The 20154-nt window shown below is 39.5% G+C and overlaps 2 protein-coding genes across 8 annotated transcripts in view; one reads left to right on the top strand and one right to left on the bottom strand.

Annotated features, from left to right (window-relative positions):
- The window catches only part of SPTSSA (serine palmitoyltransferase small subunit A), a 975882-nt gene that overhangs the window by 31971 nt on the left and 923757 nt on the right, over window positions 1-20154 (bottom strand). The gene's annotated exons all lie outside the window — the stretch shown is intronic.
- Window positions 1-20154, top strand: part of NPAS3 (neuronal PAS domain protein 3) — an 813063-nt gene that overhangs the window by 380535 nt on the left and 412374 nt on the right. For 4 of the 6 annotated variants that reach the window (XM_081830630.1, XM_081830629.1, XM_081830627.1 and 1 more), the window contains one exon: window positions 7673-7749. In XM_081830630.1, coding sequence (XP_081686756.1) covers window positions 7673-7749 — 77 coding nt within the window. Of the gene's footprint in view, window positions 1-7666; window positions 7750-20154 lie in introns of all 6 variants that reach the window. The other 2 variants (XM_081830628.1, XM_081830626.1) reach the window with 1 other exon arrangement.

Genomic DNA, 20154 nt, shown 5'->3' with positions numbered 1-20154 from the left:
TCACTCAGTGGTTTGCATCTTAGTCATTCATCTTTGTGTGCACAGTACCTAGCAGAGCATCTGCCAAATGGGAAGGGTCAATGCATGTTCGTGCTGTAGCTCTGGAGCCAGAAATCGTTTCTATCTTCTCGCTGAGCTCATGTTAGGTAAAAATAAAGACTCCCCATCACTCGAAGATTCTACATTCTTCATTCTTTTTTAAAAAAAAAAAAATGTATTTGAGAGAGAGAGAGAGAGCATAAGCAGGGGGAGGGGCAAAGGGAGAGGGAGAAGCAGACTCCCTGCTGATCAGGGAGCCCAATGTGGGGCTCGATCCCAAGACCCTGGGATCACGACCTGAGCCGAAGGCAGATGCTTAACCAACTGAGCCACCCAAGTACCCCTATATTCTTCATTCTGAAGTCACTTGATAACTGCCACACTCTTAAAACTTCCCCAGATTGAGAAGGGGTGAAATCCACCATACTCCACATCTCTGCTGAGAATCCAAAGATGGGAATTTGTGATGATCAATAACCTTTTTACCTTTATTTATTTTGTAAAGAAAAGAGGCCATTCTCATATCCTTCACTGTGTTAAGGGGATTAAATAGTCAAGTTTAAGCTTTGCCACCCAAACCACCCCACACCCCGCCCCCCCGCCCCCCAGCCCCCACCCCAGTAGCAAGTTATTGAAGCCAAGAAACATCCTCAGAAAAGACTCAGACGTCTTTTAAGTTATTGTTAGACTTTGGTCCTTTAAAAGTACCCTCTTTTTTTATATACATTGTTATTTTGGCATGATTAAGAAAGTAAAATTGGAATAATCAAGTAACTCCTTCCTTTTGTATAAAGTCCTGTTAGGAATTATAACAAGCATATCCTCATCCTTTGTCCAGCCTGATGCCATGCTCTTCTCCGCTGATGCCTTCAGGCATCTCTTAAGGATTCCCCTCATGTACCCCACCCAGGCTGTGGATCATGCCTGCATCTTCCTGAGGTTTCTGTCCAAGAGACTTTGGCTGTCAGAGCTCCGTCATTCCCTCAGGTGCTGTCACTCCAAGCAGCCGCTTCACCCACAGCCTGAAGAATGTCATCGGTCGAGGGGAAATTTGGGTCCTCTCATGAAGAATGTTAATCACCCTTTATCGTAGCCCATATAAGGGACATATATAATAGTTCCTATATTAACTACCAGATTGTCAGAGAAAGGCTATTTTTCCTTTTCCCCAGCTACAGATGGAGAAATCCCTGCTTTGGTAGCTAGAAACTCTCATTTCCTTCAAGGAAAAGGAAGGCGTGGTGGGCAACGTGAGTCTTTGAAAGGGAACATTGGAATTAAAGAAGTCCCTATAACTTGTTGCTGACCAAATACACAAAAGCATTGTCGAGACTTAGTACAGTGATGCTTGGGTGCTATTTCCCTTTTAGATGACTTTGCCTATTTGATGTAGAAAATCATAAAGAAACGATTTCAAAAATCACAGAGCCAGTATTTAGTTCTTCAGAAGATGAGAAGTGCATGATGCACAAACCCCAGACTAAACAGATTTATTGAATGTTGTATGTTTTCCCCTTAGGTCTTCCTAGTTGAAGCCATATAGATAGGTTTTTTTGTTTTGTTTTGTTTTGTTTGTTTTTTGTTTTTGTTTTTGTTTTTTTTTTTGGTTTGTTTTTGAGAAAAGCAGACTGGTTTCTTTTTCCCAAATTAAATAATTCATTTGTACATATTAATACTTTCACAGTCATATCATCTCTAAGGCTTTTGGCTAATGCATTCAATCCATACTTAAATTGTGGGAGAAATTTAAATATGTGTTGCATCAAAGAATTTTAAAGTCAGCATACGACTTCTTAGAGTTTCTATTATTTTACTGGATCTAATACCTCTTTTTTGTTTAAATTGGTAATAGGGCACCTGGGTGGCTCAGTCAGTTAAGCGTCTGCCTTCAACTCAGGTCGTGATCCCGGGGTCCTGGGATCGAGCCCCATGTTGGGCTCCCTGCTCAGTGGGAAGCCTGCTTCTCCCTCTTCCTCTGCTGCTCCCCCTGTTTGTGCTCTCTCTCTTTCTCTCTGTCAAATAAATAAATAAAATCCTTTAAAAAAAAGTTCTTAAATCGGTAATATAATGTGTTCGTGGGTTCTGGGATATGAATTATACAGACAAATTTTGTGATGTTTAAAAATGACTATGAATTGAAAAATAAACCCGAAGTGCACCATTCCTGAATAGAGGAGGTTTTCTTTCTTTTATTTATCGTTAATCATTCACATGCCCCATGAACTTTGCTTGTCCCCATTTCTCCTCTCTGGTCATCTGTATTTTAAATAGCGAAAACACTAATATTGGTGCAAGTACATTGAAAAGCATTGCTATCATTTGTTTTCAGATATTTACATGATGCATTGTGTGGAAGCGCCACACGTTGTGGCAGGGACAGCAGAGTTTCAGTGGCGGGGCCGCTGTATTGGTTAAGTTGCTACCGAGCTCAACTTTCTCCAGTCTCTCCTCTCCCTCCCAATCTGAAACTCCCCCAGTGTCTAAGCCTTGCACAACCAGTAAGGGGCTTACAGTTGAAAGGATGCAGGTTGTGAATATGGGCAGTAGGCAGAGCTGTGTGGACCAGTTTCAGAATGAAGATTTGGTCCCATATTAAATGAAAACATAGACCTTTTTATTTTGATAGGGAAACACAAGGCACGCACACTCTCCTTATAAACTTCTGAGGCTCCTTCCTGGGAAAACCCTTCCTTGGCTTCCCTTGCCCTACAGTGAGGGAGGCTAATTGAGATTCTTCAAGGGAAATCCCTTTTCTTTTCTTCCGTAGCCATGGAAAGACTCATTAAGCATTCTGTACTCCATTCTTTCCCAGACCCTGACTTTGCTTACCCCAAGTGCTAAAGCCCAGGGAGCGATGTCCGGTATTCCATTAAGCATGCTCTTTCGTCCTCCCTACCCCCCAAGCGCAGTGTGGGAACAGAGCCTTGCCCCTTGAAGGATGAGTTCAGAGGGCAGCCATGAAGCTTGCCTTTTTATTAGGTGGATGATTCCATCCCTGAAATACCACCTGCAGAACTTTCAGGCTACGTTTACCCATTCTGCCATACTGCTCCCCATGGAGAGGGGCCCAATGAGAAAATATCTCGAAAATGGCCTTCCCTACTTGCCAATGACAACTTTTCCCTAATAAAACAGTCCTTTGGAAACCGTGCTTCACAATGTCCTACTCCTCTTCACTTCGAATATCTCTTTCAAATGCTTTTTTTTTTCTATTTAAATAATTTTTTATTGTTAATCACCATACATTACATCATTAGTTTTTGATGTAGTGTTCCATGATTCATTGTTTGTGCATAACACCCAGTGCTCCATGCAGAACGTGCCCTCTTTAATACCCATCACCAGGCTAACCCGTCCTCCCACCCCCCTCCCCTCTAGAACCTCAGTTTGTTTTTCAGAGTCCATCAAATGCTCTTTTAAATAACAAGCCCCTTCCTCTCTCCTGCCTGTGCTTTACCTTCCTATTGTGAACTCTGTTGGTGAGGAGCTGGGGCAGCTCCACCTTCTCTGGAAATGGGGGTGGGGAGAGTTACTAAGGAAAAGGGCAATGCAGGACACAAGGCAAGTAGGGCCCGTGACTTTTCCCCCTTTCATTATGTGTGTCCACTGAGCTGTCCTGTTTCTGTTTTGTAATGGGTTCTTCTGTGGCAAGCTGACCTTTTGGCTGAATAGGTCAAACTCCCACTGAGCGCTAATCCTCAGCCTTCCTGGCGATTGTGTATCCCCGAAGGTGACAAGCACTGGTTAGGAATATGACTGGGGGTGTGTGGTGTATTTCCCCAAAGAGGGATTGTCTTTTACTGCACTGAATTAATTCTCAAAGACCACCTCACAAGGTATGTGAGTCAATATTGGAATTATTTTTGCCGACGTTGTTGAGGGACAAGACTAATTTTTCAGATACATGTTTCAGATTGTGGTTTCCTTCTGTGTCTTCCATTTTTTAATGAGGGAAAAGTCCAATTCACCATCCTAATGATTCATCGTATCATTCTAGATTTCTGAAACAATCACAGTTTCTTGGGTTGATTTTTAAAAACCCTTCTCCCTATATATTTCTTCCATTTAAAGTCTCTTCAAATTTTAGGTGTTTTATTTTTAACCCTGGCAAAACATGAGTGTTGCGGTGTTTGTTGATAATCATGTGCTGGGCCTAGGTCTGTTTTGAATTGCTTAAAAAATTTTTTTGGACTGTTTATTAGGTTTTATAACACCAGTTACCTACAGTAATTGTAGGTAACCTACAGTAACTACCTGCAGTAGTTAGCAATTTTCAACTTCAAGTTGGTACACAGTAAATGCTGAATCACATTTGAAGTTGAATTATTGATTTTTTTTTTCTTTTAACAGTTTGTATAAGCTGTTCAATTTCCCCAGTTCTCATGTCTCACTGTCAGTGAGTTAGGGACATGCTCTTCCCAGATAAGAGATTACAAATTCCATTTATTTAGCAACGTGTTGTTTTTTGTTTTTGTTTGGATAATATAAGTGTTCTTTAAATTTGAAAGGTAGTGTCTTTTAACCAAACTAACAAATACATGAAATGATGTCAGTAGATGAGCTGAAACCATGACCCATTCATCAGTAAATGTACATTTGTCTGGACTACCGAATCGTTTTAGAAACGGTTGACTCCCAGAACACACAAATCGGAGAGTGCTTCATAAGTAGTGTATTCTTTTTCTGAAAATGATGGACTTCGTGAAGGGAACACCTCTTTGGTGTTTCTTAGGCATTAATGATACTCCATTAGCAACATGAGATTAACATAGCGCAGCGAAATAACTGTATCTGCATTGTTCCTGAGTGACCGGATGATTGTCTCAGTTCCCCAAATGCGATAGGATGAAAAGTACAAAACAAGAAGTGCATATTTAACATCTCTTCGTTACCAGTAGTGCCGGAGTCAGAGCTGGGCTTCTACCACGGTCATAATGGGCTCCTGTTCAACATATTTATGTTGGCTGTAAAATTAGGAACTGTCGTTACAGCCCCACATCACCTGCATAAGTGCAAAACATATAAATCAAGAGAAGTTCCAGTGCCATAAAAATGCCATCGAATAGAATAGCATGAAACCACTTACAAGACACTTGTGTCTGATGCTAGCAGGTACTGGGATGCACACTCCGGGTTTCTGGAGGATCTGAGGAACAAAGAAGGGTAACTAGGCAGGTGGGGCTTGTGGATGTAACAGCTGATAAAGACATGTGGGATCCTCAGGCTGATGAATAATTTTTTTAAATAAAATTCCTAATTATTTATGCATTTGCAGCGTTGACTTAGAGAATAACCTGAGCCCTAAGTGAAGAAAAGGCAAGAAAAGAAAGGCCATCAGTGGCCAGACTTGAATAACCCCTGTGAGCACCCCACTGAAGTCAATGTTCTATGCTTCCAGAAGGCAGTTGGGCTGCCATCTGTTGTTATTGGAGCGTGCCTCTTGGGCCTCCTAGTAAATAAAACGCTCCTAATATTTGCTGTGATATTTTAGGGTTCTCTCTAGTTTGGGGGATATTGCTCTCCTGGCCTCTTCTTAATCCAGCTTTTTATAGAAGAGTCTGCATTCTCCAGTCCATTTCTTCTGTGAAGTGCAGTGGTTTATTTTGAACTTCAAAATTGGAAGTCCTGAAATGCCCACAAATGATGAACTATTACTAATAAGGAGCTTTCTGGATCCTAATTACTGCCTCAAAAAGAGAGTGGACACTTTTGAAATTTTTCAACTCCCTCCCCTCCCTCCCAGAAGCTCCCCACAACAATCTTAAAAAAAAGAAAAAAAAAAAAAGGACTGCAGATTTTATTCATGTGGGATCATTCACACCAAGCTACCATAATGTGCAATTAACACTCTAGAAACTGAAAACAGTATTCAGCAAGACAGCTGCATTATCAAAAATGCCAAAGGAGTTTTGAAGGGAGTAATGTGCATGTTAGAATAGGAAATTAATCAGAAATGTGCACATATACACACAGCGGTAGTGTCTTAACTATATCTGAATATTAAATTTTTAAAAAATCTCAAGTCTATACTTATAGTAAAGATTAATGTTAGGATAGAAAACTGATTTTTCTATTTTAAAATTATTGTGTGTTTTGCTTCTGAAGCAAATGAGGAAGTTAGAATAGAGATTTCTAAGATCCCTTCCAGCTGGAATATTCTTTGATAATAATCACTCTTCAATTATATTTTATAAATTTTCCCATTGAAAAAAATGCCCGTTTTATTTCTTCTTGCCAGTCATAATGATACTTAACACTCATGCTATTTTCAAAGTGCCTTTCAGACAGTGCAGACACTAACTCACAATTGCAGGCGTAAACTGCCTACTTCTGCACAGCACAATAGTCATAAGTACATTTATATTATAATCCCTACTAAGCTAGGGATCCAACTGACTGGCTTAGTAACGGAAACGAAGCAGAATTACCCCAGCAGCATTTTGCTGGAATTTTCTTGTCAACTAGCTGAAAGTGTTTTTAGATGTAAGAAAGTGGGGTTCGGTTTTATTTCAATTTATTGTGTAGGTTTGAGGAAGGTAGAGCTTTATAATAAAATTTTCAAGAAAAACAGGAAAACTTGAGGGATTTACTTGTTGGAAATAAGGAAAAGATCTAAATATTTCCTTCCAGAAGTTACCATGAAGCAGAGTTTTATGTTTGAAAACTTTTTTTTTTTTTTTAAAAGGAAAAATACCCAAAACAGATTTGAAAGCAAATGGTGACCTCATGCAAAAGAAAATTAGTAAAGGAAAGACCCTCGATCCTGGATCCCACAGATATCCTGCATTAAGCTCACTTTTGTTAAGGATTATCAGAGGCTCCTGAGTGAGGGGCCTGCAGACAACACATGTAGGGTCTGCCAGGAAGGGACGGACAGATCCTAAGTCAGTAGGAGAACCCGAGGATTCGGCTAAGAAAACAGTCACTTGCCTGGTGAGGCACGTGCTAGGCAAGAGTCTACCTGGGCTTCTTGTAGGTCCTGTAGGAATAGTTACACATGAGTGTTCAGTAAACATGAAATCCAGCCATCCTGAGACACTTAACACTAGTGCAAACAGTCATTAATGAGAATCTCTTATCCGACATGTTGTGCTTATTAAATTGTGATAAAGTTATTGCATTGGAACATAAAAAAAAGTCCTGTTTGCTTTTTCCTAGCCTAAAAGATATGAAAGGTTTAGTCCTGGGGGCCTTGGCGGGGGTGGGGGAGGCGTACGTGGGCAGGCAGTATATGTGTGCTTTAAAACTAACAATTCTTACATTTTACGAGAAACAGTGTGCTAATTTATTTTAAAGAAATGTAAACATTCATGGTTTTGCTCCAGTGTAGGAAACACAGTCTAAATGGGCATGTAAAAGTGAAAAAGTCTGGATATAATTTTTCATGTTCGCAGAAATTAATATTCTGAGTTGAAAATTTAGCCTCATGTCTGCTTTTGCTCAGGCAGCTCAGAATCAAAATGAACCCTGGGCTGTGTTTCTTTCAGAGCTCTTTGGTGTAGTAACCATCTCGTGATGTGTAGTTAGTGGGAAAATAAGTTAAAGGTGTGAATCAGAGCTCCAACTTAATTTGTTTTCTTCTTTCTTTTCTTTTCTTTCTTTTTCTTCTTCTTTGTTTTTTAATAAGTTATAGGTGCACAACGAAGGAGAAGCCCCAGTGCACTGGCCATTGAAGTATTTGAAGCACATTTGGGAAGTCACATTTTGCAGGTAACTAAAAGAGAAAGAAGCTTGCTTGTGTTTTACTAAGAAAAATTTACGTGTTTAGTCTTTATTCAAAAAATATTTTTAAATACCGGCTATGTGTATGACTGTTGTTTTATCTTGGAATTATGAAATTCTTATGAATTTATTTTTTTCTTTTTAGAAAGCCATCCCTTGAGAGAATATTAATGAGAAAGGGAGGGCAAGTATTATTTGTGCTGTAATAATTGAGATAAATTGCACTATTCAGTTGATGTGCAATGTATAGTAGCTGGCTGTTCCCAGAATGATTGTGTGTGTGCTGCATTTGTAAGTGGATATATGTGTGTGTCTTTGGAGCTATATATTGTTTTTGGAAGAGCAAAACTTTGTTGTGACAGTAATGTGACATTTTTATGTGCTGCCAAATTTCAGTTGTTCTTTGCTTGAGTTTGTATTCATAAGCGCTTTCAATCTTAACGTTTGCTTCCCCAAATTACAAGCTTTCTCAGAATGAAATTTTAAAGTATATTTTTAAGTAAAAGGAGACAAATAATCATAATTGATTTTGCCAGTGAATTCCATGGCAGGTAAATGTGAGGGTTACTAGGATGGAACTGCAGTCATTTAGTCCTAGATAAGATTCATCCCAAACCCTACATCTCGCTTACTCAAAAAAATTTTTTTCCTTAAGACTTTGCTGTGACTTGGACACATCCAGGGATAATTGTCCTACATTGTTTATGCTTCCAGAACATATGTTGACATGGCCAAAGCTTGTTTTTTCTTTTCTTTTCTTTTTTTTTTAAAACTATGTCAGATACATTTTTAATATGGAATTAGAGAAGCAGACATGTTCAGCATAGTTAGGCAGCTTATTTCGAAAAGTTGGTTATGCTTTTCATTGGACCTAGCATATTATTCCTGACGATATGTACCCAGAAAAACTGTTAGCATCAGATTCTCCGTGGTCAAATCCCAGTGATTCTCTGTGGTGGTCCATGAGTTGGCAGCTGCAGAATCATCTGAGACACTTGTTTGAAGGACACATTCTTACTAAATCAAAATCTTCAGGGTGAGGTCCAGAAATTGATGATTTTTAACAGCCCTTTGAGACAGTTTCGATGATTCATTAGGTCTGAGATGTCACAATTCATATTTGCAAATTTAAGACCCTGAACAGCCTTACTTGGTTTATTTTGTTTATTCTGATGTTTGCCATTTCTCTATTAATATCCGTTAAATTCCTATATAACTGATGTGTATTGAAGTATACCTTGGGATTTGCTATTCTATCATGCACACAACATTTTGAGTTACCTTGGCAGTAGATTAGTTTCAGGGATACAGAAAGGATATTTCTTCCTAGATCCTCAAATTTTTATTTCCTTTTTTCCTGTACACACGGTTCAGAATCTCCTTTATAAGTTTTATATGAGCCATGCTGTATATATATTGTTAAATTCTGACTTGATTTGGGATGACTCCTGTTTATATTCTGAAGCAGTCAGTGCATAAGACTTAGTCAGTGAAAGAAATGGTCCAAACAGTAGCCTCAGATTATTATCTTCTCAATTCATTCTGAAATTTGAGTCCAGAGTCCTCAAGGAAGGGTGACTTAGGAGCTGCAAGAATTTTTTTTTAAAGATTTTTTTTTTAATTTATTTATTTGACAGAGAGAGACACAGCGAGAGAGGGAACACAAGCAGGGGGAGTGGGAGAGGGAGAAGCAGGCTTCCTGAGGAGCAGGGAGCCCGATGCAGAGCTCGATCCCAGGACCCTGGGACCATGACCTGAGCCGAAGGCAGACACTTAACAACTGAGCCACCCAGGTGCCCCAGGAGCTGCAAGAATTTAAAACTAATTCAAAACACAAAACTTAGAGGAGTTTGAATTGAACATAAGCTTAATGTAAATAGAGTAATATCATGGTTGTTCCAAATGTCAGTTCAACAGTGGGTGTCCTTAAGAGAGTTGGGGATCTAGAAGGAGGCTGCTGAGCTCCTCTGCTCCTGGGATTGGTCACACCCAGCTTAGACAACACACTTGAAGAGAGACATAGACAACTGGATGTCATTTAGAATAGAATAACCAGACTGGTGTGGGAACTAGAAATCATATCACATGAGGAGTGCATGAAGGGTTTGGTGAAGTTTAGTATAGTTAGGATTTAGAAAGGATGTTAATGTCCTTTCTCTATATTTGAAGACCTCATGTGAAAAAAGGATTAGATACATTCTGTGTGGCTTCAGAGTGCGGAAGAGAGAAAGGGATAAAAAAAATCACCTTCATTCAAGAAAACTAAATAGGGCTGTTCACATTTGGAGTATGTTCAAAGTCTTTGTCTCTAAGGGGAAGTATAGGTGCCTTGGTAGGGATGCTTTCAAGAAAATCAGGCCTCCAAGTATGGTTGTACTAGATAATCTTGAAATTGTCATTGGAATTATAATTTTTTATCATTTGATTCTAATACCAGTAGTTATGGCAAGGGAAGAGGTGTATATACTCCTCTAAATGAAATATTAGAATTGTGCATAGGAAGGGGTTGGGAAATGGTACTAACAAGAAGAGCCTTCTCTAAGCTCTCTTAGTGTTCTTCCCTCCTTGCAGGGGGCTCTTGAGCCCATAGACCCTTATCTGTACCACATTCAGCAATATCTCAGTGGTCTGCAAGCATAAGATGGTTTCCATATTTTCCTTCAAGAGGGTTCATGGTAGAATCTGGTTGATTCTTGAGGACAGGGATGAATTCTTTCTTCCCTCTCTCCTCCCCTTCCTTCACTTGCAAATATCTGATAAAAACCTGTGTAGTCAACACGGTAGGCATGGGAAATGTGGGATGTGGAAGATAAGGTAGAGGTCAGTTCTGAATACCGGGGTGGGGTTCAGTAAATGCCTGTGACTTCTCAGCACCAAGTGCCATGCTTCCCTGCCTGTGTCCCCAGTGATGTTTCATGGGAGAGTGGGCTAAGGACCCCTTGGTGTAGAGAGTTTGGGGTGAGGGATGAAGACAGACTCGTTAGTTTTTGCTTCACCCATGTTGTTTACTGCAATATGTGTTTTTGCTACATATATCTTATTAGCCATGTATTGGCGTATCCTTTAAAATTTGACTTCTTTTCTGCTGAGATGGGGAACATTTAACTTAATGGTGATTCTATCAATATAAAACCAACTGTTGCAAAGTCATTTTCCAATTTAATGGCCTAATACTGGTGTATGTAGGCAAGGTCATTGGCTGGGCTGTGCCCTGGGCAGCTCTGGGGCTACCAGTCACATTGTCACATGGAGGCTTCTGGAATGACTGTGACCAGTACCGTAGCCCCAGTGAACCTGTAGCTGTTTCAGGCATGAATTTCAAGATGGAGGTATCTTCTGCAGGAGAGTTGAGGGTTCAAGTGATACCAGCCTTGCAACTGCTGGACTGGAGTGTATGCATTAGGACTGAGTCAAGGCATTTTGGTTCACTTTATTCTTCTTTGACTTTTATTAATCAGATGAGGAGCAGAAGGGCAAGGGGTCAGGTTTAGACATTGTGCTTTTTGCTACAAGCTAAGAAAAAAATCCAAGAACTTTAGGTCATTATGTTGGGGTCTTTCCTGAATATAGTATATGTGACTAAGCACTAATCTGGTTCCTGCTTTGAAAGCTCTCTTAGGGCATTGTTGTTCCCACTTCATGACTTCTTTAATACCAAAAATTATGAGTGTTATTTACTTTTACTTTCCCAACTTAGAGACCAGATAGAATATTCATATTTTACTTATCAAAGTTAATGAAACACAAAATAGTAACAAATATCATCTTCATAACTCGTAAAATTAGTGGAATGACTTTCCCTTAGGTGCAGATTTATGAATGGAGTGCTTTAATTATTTGCATGCCCTTAGCAGAAGGTTTTAAGTTTTTTTCTTTCTGTAAATAATGCTTACATAATTGTTACATAAAATTGCAGTATTGTTTTTGCATACTCCATAGCAATGCTGTTGTACTCACCTACAGGTGTTGAAACAATCAAATCAGACCTCGTATATGGAAAATTTTTAAGGTTTATGTTTGTATTCATTGTGAGCATGTTATGGTGAACTACCTATATGTATATGACGTTGTGTAATATGTATCAGTACTCACAACTACGACATACTTATAAAGTGATTGAAGGATGGTCTTTATCCATAACTAGTTGTGGATATTAAAATAAATGACATTTTGTGAGCTAGATGAATACGATCATAATAAGTACCCACATGTTTTATTAAGAAAAATCATAAGCTGTCTTAGGAGAATAAAAAGAATATTCTTTAAGAAATGCCCTAATAGGAGATAATGGCAGAAACATGGTACCTACGTGTCAGTTTGCACTTGGCTGTATTGCATGAACCCTCCTATATCTGTGTCATTGTCCCTGCATTATTTCTGGGCATTAAGACATTTTGTTTTGCTCTTAGAACACTTAAGCCCCAAACTGCAGGAGAATCCTATGGGCAGCCCAAGGGAGAACCATCAAAAACATTGTAGGATCATAACACTTGAGTTTGTTTGACTTAGAAAAGGCTGGGCACAGTAGTTAGGAGACTGCCTATCTTCCCCGGCAAAATGAGGGAGATGTTTTTGCAAGGTTCATTTATTGGTAGAACAACCCTCTTGTAGAAGATATAGATATGGCCATTGCCTTAGCAGAACAGTTTAATTAAGGTATGTATTTACCTAAAATGGTGGGGAGGAAGGGAACTCAAATGTAGCTATTTTTCCATTTGATAGGCAAAGTAGTCAGAGATTTGTGTGGGTGAGATGGACAGCACCATTTCTCAATGAAATGTCAGGTTTTCATCATGAGGCTTTTCTTTCCCTCAACACCTCAGCCACAGAATACAGAGTAGATTCCTATCTCAAGTGAAAGAAGGACCTAGGTTTAAAAAAAGCTGTTTGGGATCAGATTTGGGAAAAAATCAGATCAAGGTTTACCTTGCAATTCTGATTCCATTATTAATCACATTCTGAAGATTGGTTAAGGACATGTCCTGGAATCGTGACTAGTTTGTCTGCATACTGCTTTGGTCCTGCAGAATTATTGTCAGAGAAAAACATACAGGTTCCTTACCAGAAGTATTTAAAAATTTGTTGTTGATGTAATAAGGAAAACAAATCGTAACTTGTGACATTTTATATCTTTGTTATTGTTCAGGTATTTCTAGTCACAGTCCTGCTCCAGTCTCTGAGACCCATTCAATCGTGGAAGACTAAGAAAAAGATTCTTTAGAGAAAGTACATGAGCTCTATAGGCAGAGGAAGCTACTTACAACAGTGTTGAGGTTGGGGGTAGAGAATGCCAAATGTATTGTTCTCAGCATCTCCTTGAATCGGCAAGAGAAAAAGAAAAGGTTGACTAATACAATTCAAACATCTGGACAAAGCAAAGGGAATAATACCTAAAACAGCTCCAAAACTGACTAGTACAAGATCCAGATTATTTTATTTAAGATGCTGCCTAGCCAAGCCAGCATTCATTTTACATTTGATGGCAGTGTTTTTTTAAAAGACTTCTCTGAAAGAGAGTGATAACATTCAAGTCTGTTGTTCATTTTATTGATGAATTGGAATTTCACCCTTATTTATTATTTTATTGGAACTTATAAAAGAAATGATCATCTCCAGGAAGTTGCATATTCTTACTCCTGGTGGCCCTTGTAGGCAAAGTGTCATCCTGCTGGATATCAGTGCTAAAATAAAATACGATAACTTCAAATAATAGAGGTATTCTTCAGCTGTGATAGAGGAAGGAGAGGAAGGTAAGCGACCCTATAGTCTCCCTGTGATCCAGAATGGTAAGAAAATGTAAAACTAAATATAGAAAAAGAGAAAGTTGGTGAATATATTTGCATATGCAAATTAGCTTAATTGATACTGCTTGCCTCTACAGGGATTTTTCATTACAAACTGGAGTGCTACATTGTTCAGCTCATATTGAGTAATTTAGTAACTAATGAGACCAGTTTGCACTAATTTGCATATGATAAATGAGCTTAATTGCAGTAAATAACTTGGAGGCATAATTACTTAATTTTCCTGTGTTGCACGGCTTTTAAGTTCACTTGTATGAACAACTCAAGATAATTTTGCATATTTAAATTAGTTGCTTTTAAATTTTCTTGAACAAAAAAAAAAAGGAACACACCTTACCAATTGAGCTGTAAAACAATTGGAAGTAAGGTTTACAGTGTTTTTATTTAAAAAGAAAAGAGAAGTAGAAATTTCTTCAGTCTATTGTTCACCTGTCTCACTTTCTTACCTCAAATAAGATACTGGCACTGATAGGAAAATGTTTTTAGTGTTGGAAGTTAATTCACAACTTCTGTTAGAAACTGACCTGAGTTTCAAATGAAATACATCTATGAGTGAATCATAACTTTTGAAAGAGGGTTTATGACAGAGATGTGTCTGTCCTTTATCTAATTTGGCAACTGAGTATTAGAGGAGTCAGCTCGGTCTCCTACCTGCAATGTGCAAGTCATCGAAGTTGCGGGGCTGCGAGAAGCAGGCTTCGCTCTGACCCTTGCATGTATTTTCTATCTAGATTAATGTTTTATCCTTAGGAACTTGGTTTCATTGGAGAATCTCGATGTGGTTTGCCAAGGATTAGCTCATGGTCTCCACGTTAACCGAAGAATGTGTGTTTTATCAAAATCTCCATCCTCAAAATTGAAACACTAAAGCACACAGAGGTTGATGGCCCAACTATTATTTCACAGTAACTGTATTGCCTTAGCATTTCATTTTAAGGGACAAAGTAATTTATTATTCAAAATTAGCAAGTCATGTAATATCGTATTTGTGATTGAGTATGAGAAGATATTTTATGGTTGTGAAAATTTAAAACCTGTCCTTTAGAAAAATCATTGCTGCTTTACCTCATTGTATATAAAAAACCATAGGAAACATTGGGGCTATTGATTTGCCGCACTTTGGAAAAATAACTCATGAAACTTTTCTCTGAAAAGGTCAAATCCCATTAAATGTAGTATAAGCTTCCTGTATCCTTCAGAGGTGGGCCAGAACAAGTGCTAATACTAGAATATTCCAAGTGCAAAATTTCAGTCCTTCATATAATAGATGCTCAAGAAATATCTGGTGAATAAATGAATGAGCAAAAAAAAAAAGTTCTTAGCAAAATCACAGTTAACCCCAGAGCTAGAGCCTCATCTCACCCCTGTGTTCCCAGGTCGGTTTATATCCACATCTTCTAGATGCAGGGTGGAGTATGGGAGATTCTTCTGTTGCATGGATTTTGGCATCCATCTAACTTGAGTTCGCATCCCAGTTTGCTCACTTAGTAACTCTGTAGACCTAGAACAGTCTCTCGCCCCAGGCTTCCATTTCCTCATCTTTAAAATGGAGAAAATAGTAGCAAAAATTTTCTTGACAGGCATGTTGTGAGGACTGAATGAGATACTATAGTTGAAAGTGCTTAGTCCGGAACCTGATATATAGAATGTGTTTAAGTGTCTGCTAGTATTTGTCTGTATGTTGGGTAGTCCAGAATGATGCGCAAGGTCCTGAGGAAAACTGTTAATGCTTCACAGTATCATTACCAATATCAGAATACAGGAACTTTCTTGGGCGCCTGGGTGGCTCAGTTGGTTGGGCGACTGCCTTCGGCTCAGGTCATGATCCTGGAGTCCCTGGATCGAGTCCCGCATCGGGCTCCCTGCTCAGCAGGGGGTCTGCTTCTCCCTCTGCCCTCTTCCCTCTCGTGCTCTCTGTCTCTCATTCTCTCTCTCTCAAATAAATAAAATCTTTAAAAAAAAAAAAAAGAATCCAGGAACTTTCTTAATCCTCTCAGGTTAAAAGCAAGATAAATATTTTCATTGAACACAACATCAATTATCTGTTTACATAAATGATATCTATATTTGGTAGTATATACTAACTGGCTCACAATAAAAATTTTAAATTTGGTGGTAAGAATGTATTTTCACCTTGAGAATGAAAATCGTTCTCAGAACAACCAAAGGAGTTGTTAGAACAATCTCATTAGCAACTAGAAAAAGTAGAGTTTATAAGGGGACTCCAGAATCAACATTTCCTTTGGACTAAAATGGGATGTGCCATTACTCTTTTCATCATGCTGTATAGTCTCCTCAATTTGCCTAGAAAAGTGGGAATGAACAGCCAGTCAGAAGTCCAGAAGAACTAGAAGGTGAAAGCAGTCATCATCCATTGCTACAAATTATGTGAAGAGACATTGAAGTGCACATAGGATTCTTCTCATGCGTGTTGCCCCAAATCTATCATCTGTAATGCCAGAGAAGACATCTTTCCACATCGAGAGTAAAAGGGGGTGCTTCCTGGAAGGATTTTCATGATGGTATGTGTATCTGTGTGGCAGGTACATACATATCCCTTTGGGTTTTCACATACCTTACTGACTTTGATTTGCAGAATAGACATATGGCATTCTTCACTGACAAGCAGTATGAGAGGTGTGGGGAAGGGGAGTGGAAGGGTTTGAGGTAACTCTCCCTGTGGAGGAAAGCTGGGGGTTTTGGCCACGTGACTAGGACTAGCACTAATAGTAAGTGAGGGCTTTCTAGCCACAAAATCATCTGAGATATCCAGGATCTAGGGAAATGAGACAATAAATCTAAAAATAATAGGCTTCCATTTAGTAAATATTTACCGAGTGCCTTATTTGCCTCAGAGAGTGGAGAAAATACTGAGATACAATGGTGAGTCATGGTATTGTCTCTCAGCATTCCCAGTTAAGCGTTGAGAAGACTGATAACAAAAGAGACCAACGCATTTCGGTGTAACTTAGGTGAGAGGCTTTTGAGTCAGTAATACCCGGGTTTGAACGCCTGATCTTAATTATATAGACTTGGGTAACTTATTTATACTCTCAACACCTCAGTTTTCTCAACCCCAAATCGCGATGGTAGTGATTCTCAGCCCCTGCCCTGCTGTAAGACTGAGATGAGACACTACACACAGCCCACTGCACCATGAGTATGCAACCGAAGTGGGCCCCATGGAGCTGCTCCCCGACGTAACCGGTGGGAATGTGACTCCCCAGCTTGGGGCTGGTCCACAAGCACTTCCTGGGGCTACAGACTTAGAGTTACATGCTTCGTCCCCTTCACCCAACCACACATACCCTTTTGAGTCTGGTGTTCATATCTGTGGGAGTTTTTGAGGGTCCTGGCCTCACTAGGACTTGGTGTTCTGTAGAGGGGTCCCATATGGTAGAGGTCGGGGAGGAAGAAGAAGAGCAATATTGTGGTTGGGCAGTTTTGTTTGAAGCCTGCTGTTAGGAAGATTGCTTCCAAGGTGTGGAGAGAGATCTTTAATTCTTTTGCAGGGCTAAGGGTTGCTGCATTATTTGGAGATTAAACTGGAACAGAAGGATAATTATACTTTCAATTTTCAAAGTGGATAGAGGTCTTAGCAAATCTTAGGGTTATGTGTCAAATATGAATATGAATAATTTCCTGATGCATGTAGATATCTGCAAACCTGGGCCATATTACAGTGTTCTGTCAGGCTGTAGAATAGTCCTTGGTGGTAGTCAACATTATATTCTTGTTCCCAGCCTCAGCTATGAATGACAGAATAGAGTGGCACCAGCTCATTATCATTTATCAGGGAACCAAAACACAGTCAATGTGGCGAGGGTTGCTTTCTCATCTGAGTATCCAGAATCTCACAACCAGAATCTTGGATTCTGTGAGCTTTTGGGTTTGAGGAAACATTTGCAGGGGTGGGGTGGGGTGGGGGTGGTGGTGATGATGTGCTTTGTTTCCCAAACTAAGGTGATTGCAGACACTTGTGAGCATCCCAGAACACTAGGATTCTGCAAAACACTTGGGAAAAGTCTGGTTCAGAAGAGCTGAATCAAAATTAGTTTAAGATATTAAAAAAATTCTCTAAATACAATAAGAGCTAGATTGAACAGATAATCGAACAGTTATTTTACGATAATGTCACATCTGTAGCCTACTTCACTAGCTTTTTGAAGACAGGAAGATGATTACCGAAGAATCTTCCGTAAGCAGTCGTCCCTCTTTGTGCGTGGATGTGTGCAGGCGTGTGTGCACTGGTATGTGGTCAAATATCTCTTACTAACTGCACAAAGTAAAAAAACAAAGGAAGAAATGTTGAAGAGTCAAAAAATGCAGCCACGAAAGATGAAGTAAATAAGAAAACAAGTATTTCTCACTCTTGGACGTCTGTTTCCCTTTGTACATTGGACTTTCTGTAAATCAGCTGAGATGAAATTGTTATCCTTGTCCTTTGAAAACAGTTGTGGAAGGAACAGCTGATTTCAAGAGGAAAATTACACAGCACATTGCGGCTGATACGTGTTGGCAAGTGGTTTTCTTCTGAGCCGGACGTGGGTAATACTATGTCTATTACAAGACCGCAGTCAACAATACCTGTAGGCACTAGTAATAAGAAGGCACTATGGGGGTCCTGCTGGAGGGTACAGGGATTACTACTGGGCTCTTTTCTCTACTGCAGGCAGACACATACCTGTGGGCCCGCCCGGGAGCTGGGTCAGATGCTCCAGGTCACCAAGACTCCTGCTGTTTTTATTTTATTTTTTTTTATTTTTTTAAAGATTTTTATTTATTTATTGAGAGAGAGAATGATAGCATGAGAGGGAGGAGGGTCAGAGGGAGAAGCAGACTCCCTGCTGAGCAGGGAGCCCGATGCGGGACTCGATCCCAGGACTCCAGGGTCATGACCTGAGCTGAAGGCAGTCGCTTAACCAACTGAGCCACCCAGGCGCCCCATTCCTGTTGTTTTTATTAGGTCTCCTAGTGTCTTGTGAACGTTAATTTCCAGACCCTTGCCAATTCAGGATCTGATGATTTAGGATTGCGAGGTAAGGAATCCATGAGACTGTGTTATTTGGTGACAGCAGAATAGCACCCTGCCTAAGAGAAGAAAAAGCCCATACGGTGTTATTTTGCCTCTGTTGGGGGGAAAAAAAAGCATTTGGGTAAATTAGCGAAATTATTATAAATATGTATTATCCCTGGATGAATAAAATGTGTATGGTTGGATTACCCGCGCAGAAGAGCCTCGTCAAATTCCCATGAGGCCAGGTGACTGCTGCAGGAACTGTCCTGTCAGAGCAGCTATCCCCTTATTTCTAAAGATTTAAAAAATGCAGGTGACCCTTTAGGCCATCAGAAAAATGCCCTCTGCAGTAATCCACTCTCATCCTTCATTTTAGGGCAATACAGTGTTTTAGGAAATTTAGTCTGGTGTGGAGATTAGACCGAGGGTAGAATTGACCTAAAGGAACAGAAATTTCTTTTTTTTCTAAGTGGGAAGGCTGTGAGTTCTACATAAATACAAAGGCAGATGATAACATCAATGACTATTTTAATTGCATCTTTAATCCATAAGGATAGTTCAATGACATTTTAAATTATACTTTTAGAATTGTAGTCACATAGGAGATAAAACTCAGTAACTATTTAATAATGCATAGTAAGATCAACTGTATTCTCTCTTGAGATCACATTTAGGTGGACTGAATGTAAAAGCCCAATCCAGAATTTAGACAGCATTTAATCTTCTGGAAGACATTGTTGGATCTTTCTAAATATAAAGTACCCAAGCCTGGTCCTTTGAGTCGGGACCAGTTAATTTGGCTGAATGATGAGTTTCACTGGATTCACAGCTAAGCTGTATGATTACTATTTTTTTTTTTTTTTTAGAAGGAACTGGATTATTATAGATCAAACGATTCACAGTACTGGAAGGTTACTAAACAGGATGTGACAGACTGGTAACTAATTGATAATCATTTAACCTGGCTTTACCTGAAGACTACAGTATAGTGAAAAAATTTGTATTGGGGCAACATTGCAGGCTGAAATAAAACAATCCCTCCTCAGGACGTGTCCTATACTGAAATTGGTGGGATGCCTCTGTTGTTCCTGCTCATCGTGTCTTCACTGTAGCGTATCTGAAGGATTTCATTTAAGTAAGAAAGGGAACTTTGTATGGGAAAGACTCACCCTTACTAACACGGGAATGTAGAGTAACTTGTGGATTCTCTAAAACTGAATGGTTAAAATTGGATCCAAGCACAAAGTAATTGGGATGGATGCAGATTTTCAATACAGAGCTATGCAAAGCTTGGGGGAATAATATGTATTCGGACAAGTTTATTGAGACTTACTGTGTGACACATATTCACTGAGCCAGCTGCTTATGTGCATTATCCTGGTTGGTCTCCTGGCCCATCTTTTGAATTAGGTACTGTTATCATTCCCATTTAAGGGTGGAAGAAACCCTGGTAAAGTGACTTGCTAAGGACCCACAGCTTTTAGTGATGGGCACAGCTGGTGTTGGAACCCGAAGTGGACATGAGAGAGACAGAGAGAGAGAGAAAAAGAGAGGAATTATAAGGGAAATATT

Source organism: Leptonychotes weddellii, chromosome 9 (genome assembly GCF_054177405.1).
Source record: "Leptonychotes weddellii isolate Sample4059 chromosome 9, ASM5417740v2, whole genome shotgun sequence".
Classification (NCBI taxonomy): domain Eukaryota; kingdom Metazoa; phylum Chordata; class Mammalia; order Carnivora; family Phocidae; genus Leptonychotes; species Leptonychotes weddellii.
The sequence above is the reverse complement of the archived record's forward strand: the minus strand, read 5'-3'. Positions and strand labels throughout refer to the sequence as shown.